The sequence below is a fragment of the Mesoplodon bidens genome (genome assembly GCF_964165515.1).
Source record: "Mesoplodon bidens genome assembly, chromosome: 19".
Lineage (NCBI taxonomy): Eukaryota > Metazoa > Chordata > Mammalia > Artiodactyla > Ziphiidae > Mesoplodon > Mesoplodon bidens.
Window position 1 is genome coordinate 17875869 of NC_138179.1, and position 16662 is coordinate 17892530.

A 16662-nucleotide genomic window follows, 5' to 3' on the forward strand; every position below is an offset into this window, starting at 1 on the left:
AATCTCAGCTGACAGAAGAATACTTTCAAAGAGTTGCCAGGGTGGAGGAGACTGACACGGGGTACATGTTGTAAGCTACTTTACAAAAGTAAAAGGCCACATCAGTGACATGAAGTTAATAAAATGCCCACAGCAACCCCGAAAAAATACATGGTACCCACCTTACAGATATAAAATCTCTATATTCATGAGGCCAAAAAATTAAGCTAACTTTCTCTGCTTTGATGATATAATTATGGGGCAATGCAATAACTGAGTTATCATGGACAAAACATTTACCTATTAGCAGAGAGACTCAATTCTTCTCTATCATTGTAAATTAAGTCAACGCTTAGGCTACCCAGAGGAAATCAGGTCAAAAGCTATTTTGAGCTTCATAGTGGCACTAGCTCTGGAAGTGCCAACCTGAAGGATCATGATACAACTCTAGGAATTGGAACGCACTCTAATACAAGGCAAGGCATCCTGCCTAAGGAAGCAGGCCTTCTAAAACCATGCTCTCATCTATAGTTATGTTCATGGGTGGGGGCAGGGGGGTGAGGGGAAGGTGGAGGCATTAGATGTGTATCACCCACACATCACAGCTTTCTTCTGCACTGTGGTAGCAGCAGTGGTAGCAGCAGCAGCAGCTGGAGTGCACAAACTATGCAAGGGGCACTGAAAAGCAAGACAAAGGATGGGTCTGAAGAAAACGCCACCTGCATACCACACTTTTAAAAAAAGCCTTCAAGCAAATATAATAAGTTGAGCATGTGAAAGCTCTATGCTACAGGCCACCTGATCTGGATTTCCCACAGTGAGGCTGTGCTCCTTTTTTGGCCCATGTTTACTTCGCTGGACTCTTGATTAACGGCAAGAAAAAAATGTACTCATATACTATCCAGCCTTGTAGAGCCATGTATCAAGAGTCAGAAAGAAAATCATCATCCTCGAAGGAAAAACCACCATGGAAACATGGACACAAGAGATTCAGGCAGGGACAGCGCACAAAATCCAGGCAGATGATTCCCAAACCTTGGCAAATAAGGTTCTCACTCTGCCAGAGATTTCACATAACTATTAAAAAGCCTGGGGACAAGGAAAACTACATGAGACCAGAAAAGTTTATTCTAACCAACTGGTTTGGTGGGTGGCATTCAGACTTTACTAAAACACGGCCTGAAGCTTTTCAGTTCACACGCTTAGGCAGTATAACTTCTCACTTTTCACCAAGCTTGGCTGCAACAGGATGCTGAGGAAAGAGCTCTGTCCCAGAGCTCTGTAGGTAGGCCTCAATTCCCACAGGTACAAATTTCATTAAGAAACAGAAGTGATACCTTCAGATTCCTTAGGCTCACTACTGGACAGCAGACAGAGTAACCCAGCCAGGTAGCAGGACATACTGCTAACTGATTTCTGGGTCAACACCAATGACAACGTCACGTGAATCCCAGCAAAACACCTACGGCCCAATGATTAAGACGTTTCCCTGTACCCAAAGTCAGGCCCGTTTGGGTGCTCTTGTCAATCTTAAACTGAATCTCTGAGAAACAACTTAAATGCCTCTTAAAAACGTGGATTGTAATAACTTACTTTGGTGGCACTTTTAAAGCATGGATCACAAAATCAAATGCCTACAGAGGCAAGGTGCATGATATAAGTAAGCAACATATAAGCAAGCATAGGAGAGGTAAAGGGGCTAGTGGCAAACTAAAAGGGGGTAGGTACTACTCAGCTCTGGCAAATTGTTGCCAGATCTTGATTTCTTTTGAGAATTAGCTGGCAACTGACTGTAATTTTAAAATAAAACAAACAAAAATCCACTATTTGTACCACTTGAACTCTGGTTAGTGAGCTAGTCCGACACCTCCTAAGGCAATAAAAAATGAGGGACACAGCCTCACCAATGAAGTACTCTTACCAAAAATGCTGAAAGTATCTAACCATGTGTTTAACTCTCATTTACAGTTATATGGGGAGAGAGGAACAGGATAAATGATACCGCAAGGAAAGAGAGGCAAATCCACAATGTGGAAATTCCATAGGCCAATTGACCTGCTTCTTCTTCTTCTTTTTTTTTTTTTTTTGACCTGCTTCTTTAACAAGCTAGTGACATGAAGAAAATTTTTAAAAGGGAAGGCAGAACCGGTCTTGATTAAAAGAGACTTAGGAAAAAACAATCAAACAATAATATATAGGTCTTGATTTGAACAAACCAACTCTAAGAAGACATTTGTTAGATAATCTGGGAAATGAAGTTATAGATCAGATACTGAATGACGTCAAGGAAAGGCATGGTGATGGCCCTGTGGTACGTAAGAAAATGTTCATTATTTTTTTAAAGGCATGTAGGGGGGACTTCCCTGGTGGTCCAGTGGTTAAGACTCCACACTCCCAAAGCAGAGGGCCCAGGTTCGATCCCTGGTCAGGGAACTAGATCCCGTATGCCCCAACTAACAGCCTGTGTGCTGCAACTAAAGATCCCGTGTGCCGCAACTAAGGATCCCGCATGCAGCAACTAAAAGATCCCACACTCAGCAACGAAGATCCTGCATACCGCAACTAAGACCCAGTGCAGCCAAATAAGTAAATATATATATATATTTTTTTTTAATTAGAAAATAAAAGGCACGTAGAGAAGTGAAATATGTAGGGATGCAGTGATCTAGGGTTTGCTTTAAAATACTTCAGCAGGGGGTGAGGGGGAGAAGCTGAAACAAATGTGGAAAATGTGGGTGACAGGTATGGGGGTTCATTACGCTATTTTCTTGTGTGTGTTTGAAATTTTTCATAATTAAACAAAACTCTTCAAATCAAATGAACAGTCTGCATTTAGACAGTGGGCTGTAAGTTTGTGAATCATCAAGCCTCATTGTTCACTTAGGTTAGAAAGCGAAAATTGCAAAATCAAACCTAATAGCTTAAAAGAACACCGTAACAAAAATATAAGTATGTCGGTAACAACTACCACCACTGTATGAGAAGTTACGGTATGCCACTCATTGCTCTTTACATGCATTATCTCATTTAGTCTATCGTTATCACCACCTTACAAATGAGGAAACCAAAGCACAGGCAGATTAAGGAACATGCCCAAAGTCTCACAGCTAATAACTGATAAAACCAGGACTTGAACTTAGGACTTCCCAAAATCCAAGCTGTTAACTCCTGTACTATCCTGCCTCTGACATACAGAATGCTGGACAAAATTAATGAAAGCTAACAAGCTTCCAAACCCTAGAGAGATATAATGGACTTGCAGGCAATCACTCATGAAAGGATCTCCCAACTCCCAAGTCCAATAGTAATATAAAAAAAAAAGCAAAGGTGAATAACAGTGTGTATGATATGCCACTAACAGACAATCATATATCTATCTTACATATACAATTTATATTACATATAAACACTCACATACTATATTACCCCATTCAAAAATATTTCTTGGGCTTCCCTGCTGGCTCAGTGGTTGGGAGTCTGCCTGCCAAGGCAGGGGACATGGGTTCAAGCCCTGGTCCAGGAGGATCCCGCATGCCACAGAGTAACTAGGTCCACGCACCACAATTGCTGAGCCTGTGCTCTGAAGCCCGTGAGCCACAACTACTGGGTCCGCGTGCCATAACTACTGAAGCCCATGCACCTAGAGCCTGTGCTCTGCAGCAAAGAAGCCACCGTGGTGAGAAGCCCGTGCACCGCAACGAGTAGCCCCCGCTCGTGGCAACTAGAGCGGGCCCGCGTGCAGCAATGAAGACCCAATGCAGCCAAAAATAAATAAATAAGATAAATAAAACATTAAAAAAAATACATTTCTTTAATTAAAATATTTTAAAAGGCAATCACTCCTCTACTAGATCTGTCAATCTCTATTCCTACCCTCCTAGAAACCAACCCTAACATAACTGCCTAGAAATTTCTCCAACAAGAATCCAGCTTTCCAAACAAGGTCACAAACTTCCTATGCCCAGGGGGCCTCACATTAATCCCTCATGCCCCCAATTGATTACTAGCTCAAGATGCTGTCTCATGAAATGGATCCTTTCAGACTCTATCTTTCAAAAACAATAATCAGGGGGCTTCCCTGGTGGCACAGTGGTTAAGGATCCGCCTGCCAATGGAGGGGACACGGGTTCAAGCCCTGGTCAGGGAAGATCTCACATGCCATGGAGCAACTAAGCCCGTGCGCCACAACTACCGAGCCTGCGCTCTGGAGCCCATGAGCCACAACTACTGAAGCTCGCATGCCACAACTACTGAAGCCCGCACGCCTACAGTCCGAGCTCCACAACAAGAGAAGCCACTGCACTGAGAAGCCCGCACACAGCCACGAAGACCCACCACAGCCAAAAATAAAATAAATAAAATAAATTTATGAAAAACAAAACAACAATAATCAGTCCTATTAGATGTCTAACCTTTCTTGAGCTCACTCTTCCTTATTGTTCTGGCTTGAGAAGTTTCTCTTTATGCACAAGAGACAGGACATTATGGTGTCACTCTAACTGTGCTACTTTGATAAAGACCAAGATATAGATAACTGTGTTGACCGTAGATATTAGAATACCACTTTCCCAACCAGATTCTAGGTTAAAAATTAGGCATGGATTTTTCTCTTCTGATATCCCAGGATAATGGGCATTCGACATTTCCAATCTAAATGCTGTGCCCTATAAAAATATGCAGGAAGAGCATACCCTAAAATGTTTTATTTATTTATTTATTTTGGATGCACTGGGTCTTCATTGCAGCGTGTGGGCTCTCTAGTTGAAGCGCACGGGATCTAGAGCACGCGGGCTCAGTAGCTGTGGCGGACGGACTTAGTTGTGGCATCTCACTGGGATCTTAGTTCCCTGACCAGGGATTGAACCCAGGCCCCCTGCATTGGGAGCATGGAGTCTTCACCACTGCACCACCAGGGAAGTCCCCTAAAATGTTAAAAGTGGCAGGGGCCTCCCTGGTGGCGCAGTGGTTGAGAGTCCGCCTGCCGATGCAGGGGATACGGGTTCGTGCCCCGGTCTGGGAGGATCCCATATGCCGCGGAGCGGCTGGGCCCGTGAGCCATGGCCGCTGGGCCTGCGCATCCAGAGCCTGTGCTCCGCAACGGGAGAGGCCACAACAGTGAGAGGCCCGCATACCGCAAAAAAAAAAAGAAAAAAAAAAAAAAAAAAAAAAGTGGCTATCTCTAGGTGATAAAACATATTTATCTGCATTTTCAAGCTTTTTACAATAAGCATGTGTTGGCTTTGTGCATTTTTAAAAGCGATAAAAATATGAAAATGAAAAGAGCTTTGGCCTTCTTGACTGAAGCCATTAGCAATTTCCTCCAACCACCAAGACACAAAGAGACACTAGTAACTTCTCCAGGTTCGAGCTCAGCATGCCTAAAGCACCATCTGAGAGAGCAGTCCTCAAATTTTAATCAGCAAACTGTGGGGCAAAAAATTCAGTCCACTTTCACCCTACCAAATTTAATGAATGGAAGAGTATTGCTTTTGTTGAATTAACAACGCAGATGTGACAAGTAAACAATGAGAAATTCCAAAAACAAAATGTTATTTCCAGAATCCAGAAGGATATTATACGGGACCAGCCTACGGACCACCACACACCCATGCGTCCACAGCACCAAACAAGAAAGTGGTTCCTGCAGAACATTCAGTCTTTCCACCACTCTAACTTTCTCACATTATCCTCCAAACTTATCACAGATTTAGATACCCTGCAAAGCTTCTGCTGTGTCACACCACCTCTGTCTTTGCTCAGGCTGTTCCTCCTACTTGGAACACTCTCTTCTCACTCTCCCTAGTTAACGTTTCCAGGAAGCCTTCTGAATTCGCCCTCCCTTTCGCCACCACAACCCACCCCTCCACCAGGATTGGACCAAGTGCCCTTCTCTGTGCTTCCAAGGCACCCAAGACATACCTCCCTCATGACACTTACAAGATACAGTTGGTCCTCATTATCTGTGGATTTCGTATTTATGAATTCACCCACTCACTAAAACTTATTAGCAACCCTAAAATTAATACTCATGGTGCTTTCACAGTCATTTGTGAACATGTACAGAGCAGCAAAAAATCTGAGTCTCCGCATAAGCACATTCCCAGCTGAGATCAAACAAGGTGATTTCTCTCATACTTTAAACTAGTGTCCTTTCTGTGGCCTACTTAGTGCCACATGTCCCACATTTTTGGGCACTGATTAAAACGGTCCTGAAGTGCAGTGCTAAAATGCTATCTAGTGTTCCTAAACACGAGAAGGCTGTGATGTGCCTTAAGGAGAAAATATGTGTGCTAGATAAGTTGCTTGGGCATGAGTTATACTGCTGCTGGCCATGAGTTCAATGTTAATGAATCAACAATATATTAAATAAGGTGTCTTTAAATAGAAGCATACATAAGATCAGGTTATGTACTGATCAGCTGATGAAAATCTTGTAACCAGGGGCTCACAGGAACCTAACCCTGTATTTCCCTTAGGAGCAATGGTTCAGAACCTACAGATTCAGTGTCTATGGTGACTTTACAGAACATAACTACTGCAAACAACAATAAACTGTACACTGAAACATTCTCTTTATGTAGCCATTCCTTCCATTCACCCAGAGGTTGGTAAAGTAGGCCCACAGGCCAAAGCGAGCCTGCCACCTGTCTTTGTAAACAAAGTTTTACTGGAACACGGCCATGCTCACTCATTTACATTTTGTCTATGGCTACTTCAGCACCACAACAGCAAAGGTGAGTAATAACAGAGACCATATGGCTTGCAAAGGCTAAAATACTTACTATCTGGCCTTTCACACAAAAAGGCTGCTGACCCATGCACTAGACTCTAAACTCTTTTCTTTTCTTTTTTAAAATTTATTTATTTATTCATTCTTGGCTGCACTGGGTCTTCGTTGCTGCGCGCGGGCTTTTCTCTAGTTGTGGTGAGTGGGGGCTACTCTTCGTTGTGGTGTGCAGGCTTCTCATTGTGGTGGCTTCTCTTGTTGCGGAGCATGGGCTCTAGGCACGTGGGCTTAGTAGTTGTGGTTCGTGGGCTCTAGAGTGCAGACTCAGTAGTTGTGGCACACAGGCTTAGTTGCTCCGCGGCATGTGGGATCTTTCCGGACCAGGGCTCGAACCCATGTCTCCTGCATTGGCAGGCGGATTCTTAACCACTGTGCCACCAGGGAAGTCCCAACTCTAAGCTCTTCGAGGAAACAACAATGTTGTACTCATCTTTACAATCTTAGCACAAAGCTAGCACAATAGGACAGGTAAACCAAACTTCAGTCTGACTAAGCACTGGACCCAGAATACAGCCTTCTGCTCTAAGAAGTCCAGGGTAACTGCATCAAACTCCAGATCTGATTAAGTCTTGAAAAAAAGATACTATGCAGGGCTTCCCTGGTGGCACAGTGGTTGAGAGTCCGCCTGGTGATGCAGGGGACACGGGTTCGTGCCCTGGTCCGGGAGGATTCCACGTGCCGCGAAGCGGCTGGGCCCGTGAGCCATGACCGCTGAGCCTGCGTGTCCGGAGCCTGTGCTCCGCAATGGGAGAGGCCACAACAGTGAGAGGCCCGTGTACCGCAAAAAAAAAAAAAAAGATACTATGCAAAGAAATAAAATAAATAATGGAATGTGACAGAAGGATGAGAAGCAAAAGGAAGAAGAACAAGGCAAACAATATCATTTGGTGGGTGAAATAATATGAGAGATTCAAATAAGGAAAGACCCAATAACAGGTATTAGTAGCTATTGAGGTCCAGTCTAGTCTGAACCCCAAAACATATTCAGAAGAGTCAAAGAGAAGGAAGGTTTTGCAAGAGCTTGGCCAAATATACAATGACATTTCATTTGTCTAAAGACATATTTTCTACACATAGCACCACGCATGTTGTACACATAATAATCACAATGGGTTGAGGAAAATGCCGGGAATAGTAAACCAAATCATGCCACAATAGGAGAACTCACTAAAGTCTGAGAGACAAACATCTATCAACAGCTCATTCTTCCCCAGCAGACAGACACATGTTACACTGCATTCAAGATGTTGATAACAGAGCAATCAGGTCTGAGAAAATCCTCAGCAGTTCCATCAGAGACTCTCACCTTTCAGTATGAACATTATTTCTGAAGCCATTAATTTAATATCCTTAGATTAACTCACTCTCAGCAACAACTCATTTGCTAAGCAGTACCCTTTTCTGATTTCCAAAGGGAGCTGAGACATAGCGGAAGGCACATCCACTAAATAAAGAATGCTTGGAACCCTGGCGACACTGAATTTGAGTGGCCTAGCTGACAGAGAGAGAGTTTAAATGCGAGGCTCAATAGTTTCAGAGGATGCCACTTACAGCTGAGGCTGGCAGTCCCTCCCCAGGTTGCGTGTTCAACCCAAACCACATCTCAAGGCTGAAAACCAGCAACCCACAAGCTAACCTCCTGCAGCCACTCAGAGAGAGAGCAAAAGCTCACGCCTGGCAGAGACAGGACAAACCAGTTTGGAGATTACTATCATTACTAACAACCACCTGAAGCCAAATTTTCTGTTTCTTATTCATGGATCTGAATTTTAGCAGTTTGTGCTAGAAACTCTCCAGGAGTTGTCAAAGGAGCAACTCCTATCAAGGTTAATCACTCAAAAAGGACAACTGAAATGAACACACAAGTAAAGCACAACACACATTTAATTACACAGATAAATAAATGGCACACACCTTTATAATGAAACATCATGCAGCCACACTAAGAACATACTAAGAAAAGACACTCTTAGACAAGTGGAAACACAGTCAGTTCTGCTACAAGCTTGTTTTGAAAATGTGTATCTGTTCCATCATGATCAACATATTAGGGAACAATTTGAACCTAACACCAGTTTTTCTTTTGTTCAGGAAAAACAACAGGTAAACACAGAAAACTCCACCCAGGTGAACCAAGCTGCACAGGAACACACAAAACACACACACACACACACACCCCAAACATCCACCAGCTGCTGCAGTTCACCATGTGAACTTACATTCTGAGCCACGCCTATCCCCATCTGGTGTTATACCTGCCAGTCCAGTTTCAAATAACCATCCTTCCATCACTTCACAGTAACTCACAAGCAGCAATCCTTCCAAAGCCCACTTCTACAAGCAAACCTCATGTCTTTTTCAAGATAGTATCTACATACTTCTTAACCAATGAACATGTATAAAACTGTACAACTGCTTTATTAGGTTTATATCTTTTTTTTTTAAATAGGTCACTGAGGAAGTTTTTGAGTGTTGTGCTCCTAACCCCATTTTCCCCATAAGCTCTGTAGTTTTTATTGTGCAATTGTGCATCGCACAGTGATTTTTAGGAATGCATGTGTTACCTTATAGGACAACTGACTGCATGTCCAATGGATAATTCAAAAAAGCAAACTGTGGGACTTCCCTGGTGGCACAGCAGCTAAGACTCCACACTCCCAATGCACGGCGCCCGGGTTCAATCCCTGGTCAGGGAACGAGATCCCACATGCATGCCGCAACTAAGAGTTCACATGCCCCAACTAAGGAGCCCGAGTTCTGCAACTAAGGAGTCTGCAAGCCGCAACTAAAGGAGCCCGCATGCCGCAACTAAGACACAGTGCAACCAAATAAAGAAATAAATAATTTTTTTAAGAAAAAGCAAACTGTAGGGCTTCCCTGGTGGCGCAGTCGTTGCGAGTCCGCCTGCCAACAATGCAGGGGACACGGGTTCGTGCCCCGGTCCAGGAAGATCCCACATGCCGTGGAGCGGCTGGGCCCGTGAGCCATGGCCACTGAGCCTGCACGTCTGGAGACTGTGCTCTGCAACGGGAGAGGCCACAGCAGTGAGAGGCCCGCGTACCGCAAAAAAAAAAAAAAAAAAAAAGCAAACTGTATATCAGTATATATAGTATAATCTCATTTTTGTTAAAAAAATATGTTTCATGTGTGTGTATACATACACGCCTATAAATGTTTAGAAAAAGGTCTGGAAGAACCTACATCAAATAGTTAATAGTGGTGTCTCTGAAGGAAAGAACACAAGTGACTCTCATTTTAAACTTTATGTACATTTTTGTTTGATTTAGATACAGTGAACTGGTGTTACTTCTGCAATTAAAAAAATTCCCTTTAAAAATCAAATCAAAAAATAAGAAGAAGAAAAAAATTTTAAAAACAAACAAATAAATCTGTTCTAATAGTAGAAGTGTTGAAAAGAGTGATCATTACACACTCTGGTTATGCGACCCCGTTTAAAATCCTTAGTATTAGATATCCAAACTCCTCAATATTTATGAAGAATCTGGCCCCTCCTATCTTCTCCAGCTTCATCCCTCACTTTTCCTCCCCTCCTTTATATGCTCAACTAAGATTTATTTACAATCTTCTATATGCAGGCAATGGGGATAAGGCAATGAGCAACCAGATACAGACCCCACCCTCACAGAGGCTTGAATCTAGCAAGGGAGAGGCTTTAACCAACAAGAACAAAACTGCACCTAGTTTTTAAGTAACTGTAAAATTACTTCATCAGAAATATTGCATTACAAAGGGGAAACAACCAGGCTCAGGGATCAGGAGAAGCTTCCCTGGAAAAGGGAAGTGGTATTTACGCTGAGAGTTTAAGGAGAAGCAAAAATGGAGCTGATAAAGAGAGAAGGGCACTGCAGGCAAAGAGAAAGGGCCACAGCCAAGGGCCAGGAAAGAACTTGGGCCCTTCAAGGAGGAAGCCAGTACAGCCACAGAACAAGAACAAAGCGGGGAAGAGCGGTACAGGATAAGGTCAGAAGCAGCAGAGACCAAATCTTGCAGGGACCAGTAAACGACTTTAAGGATTTGGGACCTGATTCCAAGAGCAAAGAGAACCAACTGAAGACTTTCAAATAGGGAAGTGACATGACCAGAAATGTGTATTTGAAAGCTCATTTGGGTTACTGTCCAAAAAGAAAGGCCTAAGGAGGACCAGGAATAAATGTGGAAAGGTCATTAAGAACTTCTTAATAGTGTGTGGATTACTGAAATAATGAATGATAGCTTGTAGTACGATAGTGGTAGTAGAAATAGAAAAAAGTAGATAGATTCAAATTATGTTTAGGAGTAGACCAAACAGCTCTTGATATTGACTGGATGTGGGGTACAGGAAAGGAAGGGGTAAAGGATGACTCAAGTCTCTAGCAAGAGCACCACTCACATCCTAGCCTCCAGCCATACTGAATGACTTGCAGCTCCCTAAGCCTTCAGCCTGAGAGTGGAAATGCCCTTACATCATCCTTCAGCTACAAAGTGCCTCCTCATTCTAGCCTTACCTAACCATGCCCATTAGGTGCTTTAATTGATGCTCCATAGCCTCTCAGCCTTACCTTTGTCACAGCACTTGGCACGCTGCATTATAATACATAATATAATCATATGTTTCTGTCTTCCCCACATGACTGAGTGCTCCCCAAGGTTAAAAATCATTTTTGGTTGTTTTAATCTCTGTATCCCCAAAGCCTAATTACTCAAACGTCTGTGAATAGATTCCCACTTCCCATCAACTGTATGTTCCTCTTGCAGGGAACAGAGAAAGCAAGCTAAGTTCCTGGGGCCTGCTGTACGAAAGAAAAGGATATGGGAACATGGCTTGAGCCTGAGAAAGCAGGTAAAAAAGGCAGTGTGGTTTCCTAACTGGATAAACAGAGAGCTATGAAACTGCAGGCTTCCTCCTCAAGTGCTGGTAGTAGAAAACTAAAAGTCCAAACCCAGAGATGTAAATTTAAAAGAAATTAAGGATGGTGTATGTACCCAAGGATGATGTATAGGCTGAAAATATATAATCAGCTTCAACAATAGTTTAGAAAACAAATTACCACATTTTACTCTGCACACATCTGTGATCATGTGAAATTTTTACTAAAAATATATTCGTATGTTATTTGTATAATTAAAAATAAAATAATAAAATGTAATGGATCCAATGTGCAGCTCAGAGAAGCTACACATTGAATAAAAACACATGCCATATGATCCAGCAATCCGACTCCTGGGCATATATCCACACAAAACTCTAATTTGAAAAGATACACGCACCCCAATGTTCACAGCAGCGCTATTTACAATAGCCAAGACATTGTAGCAACCTAAAAGTCCATCGACAGATGAATGCATAAAGAAGATGTGGAAAGGGTGTGGTGAAAAGGGAACCCTCCTGCACTGTTGGTGGGAACGTAAACTGATACAACCACTATGGAAAACAGTATGGAGGTTCCTTAAAAAACTACAAATAGGGGCTTCCCTGGTGGCGCAGTGGTTGAGAGTCCGCCTGCCGATGCAGGGGACACGGGTTCGTGCCCCGGTCTGGGAAGATCCCACATGCCGCGGAGCAGCTGGGCCCGTGAGCCATGGCTGTTGAGCCTGTGCGTCCGGAGCCTGTGCTCCGCAACGGGAGAGGCCACAACAGTGAGAGGCCCATGTAACGCAAAAAAAAAAAAAAAAAAAAAAACTACAAATAGAACTACCATATGACCCAGCAATCCCACTCTTGGGCATATACCCTGAGAAAACCATGATTCAAAAAGAGACATGTACCACAACGTTCACTGCAGCACTATTTACAATAGCCAGGACGTGGAACCAACTTAAATGTCCATCGACAGACGAATGCATAAAGAAGATGTGGCACATATATACAATGGAATATTACTCAGCCATAAAAAGAAACAAAATTGAGTTATTTGTAGTGAAGTGGATGGACCTTACTTCATACAGAGTGAAGTAAGTCAGAAAGAGAAAAACAAGTACCATATTCTAAGGCATACATATGGAATCTAAAAAAAAAATGGTACTGATGAACCTAGTTGCAGGGCAGGAATTAAGACGTAGACCTAGAGAATGGACTTGAGGACACGGGGTGGGAGGGGGAAGCTGGGGCGAACTGAGAGTAGAATCGACATATATACACGACCGAATGTAAAATATGTGGCTAGTGGGAAGCAGCCGCATAGCACAGGGAGATCGGCTCGGAGCTTTGTGACCACCTAGAGGGGTGGGATAGGGAGGGTGGGAGGGAGGGGATATGGGGAAATGTGTATGCATATGGCTGATTCACTCTGGTGTACAACAGAAACTAACACAGTATTGTGAAGCAATTATACTCCAATGAAGATCTATAAAAAAAAAAAAATCACGGGGCTTCCCTGGTGGCGCAGTGGTTGAGAGTCCGCCTGCCGATGCAGGGGACACGGGTTCGTGCCCCGATCCGGGAAGATCCCACATGCCGCGGAGCGTCTGGGCCCGTGAGCCATGGCCGCTGAGCCTGTGCGTCCAGAGCCTGTGCTCTGCAAAGGGAGAGGCCACAACAGTGAGGGGCCCGCGTAAAGCAAAAAAATAAAAAAAAATAAAAAAAAAAAAAAAATCACTTTCCTTTTCCAAAAAAAAAAGACATGATAAATATATATATATATATATATATATATATAAAATGGATTAGTACTCAGCCATAAAAAACAACGAAATAATGCCATTTGCAGCAACATGGATGGACCTAGAGATTATCATACTAAGTGAAGCGAGTCAAAAAGAGAAAGACAAATACCATATAATATCACTCATATGTGGAATCTAAAATATGACACAAATGAACTTATCTACGAAACAGACTGACAGACGTAGAGAACAGACTTGCAGTTGCCAAGGGAGAAGGAGGGGTGAGGGAGGGATGGATTGGGAGTTTGGGATTAGCAGATGCAAACTATTATATATAGACTGGATAAACAACAAGGTCCTACTGTATAGCAGAAGGAACTATATTCATTATCCTGTAAGAAACCATAATGGAAAAGAATATGAAAAAGAATATGTATATATATATGTATAAATGAATCACTTTGCTGTATACCAGAAACTAACACAACATTGTATATCAACTATACTTCAATAAATTTTAAAAATGAAAAAGAACAAAAATATAAACTTACAAACACATTGCTTAAAAAATAAATAAAATACCTAATGGAAGAGAGAAAGCTATAAAAGATTAATTATAACTTTTATGAGAGATACTCCCTAAGTTTGAGGCCAAGGCCAAAGAAAGCCATAAAATGCTTTCTCAAATTGTCACTGTTGCTTTCATTTTAAAGACACACAGTGGGGCTTCCCTGGTGGCGCAGTGGTTGAGAGTCCGCCCGCTGATGCAGGGGACACGGGTTCATGCCCCGATCCGGGAAGATCCCACGTGCCGCGGAGCGGCTGGGCCCGTGAGCCATGGACACTGAGCCTGCACGTCCGGAGCCTGTGTTCCGCAACGGGAGAGGCCACACCGTGGGAGGCCCGCGTACCGCAAAAAAAAAAAAAAGACACACAGTGGAGCTAATCGATAGAACAATTTATCTCTTATTCAAATAGGCTTCCAGTTCGGGGTGGTAATATTCAAACTAGAAGAGGCAGTAGTGAGGGATTCTACCATAGCAGCAACCCCTCTGAAGCACTTTGATGTACTGGGGCCCCATGCACACCATGACATATAGCAAGTTGGTAGTTTCATTTATAAGCAATGACTGCTTTCCAAGTCATCCAGAAAACAGCTAAAGACTAAAGATACAGGAAGATAAATGGAAATTTTAAATCAAACCCCAAAGGACAAGTCCTCCTATCCCACCACCTTTGACTCATCTTAGACAACCATGCCTCCAACTTCAAAGAGTAAATAGAAATCATCAAAAGGCCCTCCCTGGGCTTCCCTGGTGGCGCAGTGGTTGAGAGCCTGCCTGCCGGTGCAGGGGACGTGCGTTCGTGCCCGGGTCCGGGAAGATCCCACATGCCGCGGAGCGGCTGGGCCTGTGAGCCATGGCCGCTGAGCCTGCGCGTCCGGAGCCTGTGCTCCGCAACGGAAGAGGCCACAACAGTGAGAGGCCCACGTACCGGGAAAAAAAAAAAAAAAAAGGCCCTCCCTCATCTTCCTCCTATAATACAAACTTACCTGCATCCCCAATTATCTGTTCCTCCCTGCCCTCAAGCACAAGAAAGAGGGGTTCTCTTACCTTCCTTCGGGCTAATCCCCTCATTTGTACTCTTTCTCATCAACTGCAAGGACTTTTCCCTGCCATCTATCTCCTTTCTTTCTTAGACCTCGAACCTATTTATCATTATGTTCCTTCCTTGAGTAGCTGAAGCAACTCTCTCATGACTTCAGTACCATCTATAACAGGATGCCTTCAAGTATCTTCATCTCTGGCCTAGATCTCTCTCCTCAGCTTCAGATATCTGCTAGCCTCGAAATATCTCCACGTCAATGTCCTATAGAAATTCCAACATGTCCAAAACTAAACTCATCATCTTTCTCCTAAAACCAAGACCATCATTCACCCGGTTTCCAAATGAGAAACCTAAGTGTTACTTTTGATTCCCTCTTCTCCCTCAGCTCCCCATGTCCAATCAAGTCCTTTGGATTTTACCTCATTAATACACTTCTGTCACTTCTCCCCATCTGCAAAGCCATCTCCTGGTTCAGGTCCTTCTCACATCTCACTTGGATTACTGTGGCACGCTCCTACTCCTCTTATTTCTGTCTTACCCTTCTCCAAATTTTCCACAAAGCAGCCAGAGTCATCTTTCTAAAGTGCACATCTGACATTTCCCTATTTAAAGCACTCAATAGCTCCCTACTACCTTCAGGATAAAGGTCAAATTACTTATTACATGACCCTTCAAGGCCTGGTCCCAGATTACCCCACCACCCACCCCTCTATAAATTTTACCCTCAAGGCACAATGAACCCGCCATTTGCAGTTTTCCAACTACTGTATCCTCTCCCTAGCTTCAAAAATCCCACACAGAATCCTGAAGCATCATATTGATGACTATAAACCCAAAGCAGCAAAAAACCGTCATCCTATACAAATCCTAAATTAATCTTCATTTAGAAAAATTACTTTTACTAAATTCTACAGTGCCACATAGTGGTGAGAGAGGGAAGCGAATAGCAAAGGTAAAGGAAGTGTAGGTGGAGGGCGCAGATGAGAACATCAAGGAGCCTGAAGTGATCTGCCTTCCCTGAGATGAATGGGAAATGTCTGTGCAGTGCTCCATGGCTGCATGTACCCAAACAAACACTCACGCTTACTCAGCTAGTCTTGCTCATAACATCACCCTCAGGAACTTACATCACTGGGGCTCAGGCTGCCCAGCCCATTCTCCTGCTCAGAATCCTTCCCAGACTCAGTGCCCTGGGAGGACCGGGGATGGGAAGGATGAATCCAGATCTCCAGGCGAGTGGTGTCATCTCCAACATGCCGGAAAGTGGATTTCTTTGCTTTCCGCCATTGGTCGGGGCTCAGTTCCAATTCCTCGTGTTGCTTCTTTTCCATCTGTTCTGCCTGTACGACACACAAACATATAAGCTCAGACTCTCCTGGGATTCAGCCAATCAAGAGAAGTGCTCATCTCACCTGAGTCTGTTGCCCAAGAATTGTAAAAAGTAAAGACTTTGCCATCGTTCCACAGTAGCAGAGTATCATCTGTTTTGTCTCATAAAAGTTATTAATTCTGTAAACCAGATGCTGTGCGCCCTGGAGAGCTCTCCTAAAGATGAGTCTGGTTCTGCATAGAGACTGACTGACTCCCATCAGCACAGCCCAAGGGGACCCCTTCAGGACATTATCAGTCGTTTCCTTAAGGACACAGAGACACTAAGAGAAACACATTCTTCTAGGAAGGAATGA

General features: G+C 43.4%; 1 protein-coding gene across 2 annotated transcripts in view; it reads right to left on the bottom strand.

The window, feature by feature from the left end:
* Positions 1 to 16662, bottom strand: part of SMG6 (SMG6 nonsense mediated mRNA decay factor) — a 230381-nt gene that overhangs the window by 197812 nt on the left and 15907 nt on the right. For both annotated transcript variants that reach the window (XM_081218995.1, XM_081218996.1), the window contains exon 8: positions 16105 to 16317. In XM_081218995.1, the coding sequence (XP_081075121.1) occupies positions 16105 to 16317 (213 nt within the window). The remainder of the gene's footprint in view (positions 1 to 16104; positions 16318 to 16662) is intronic.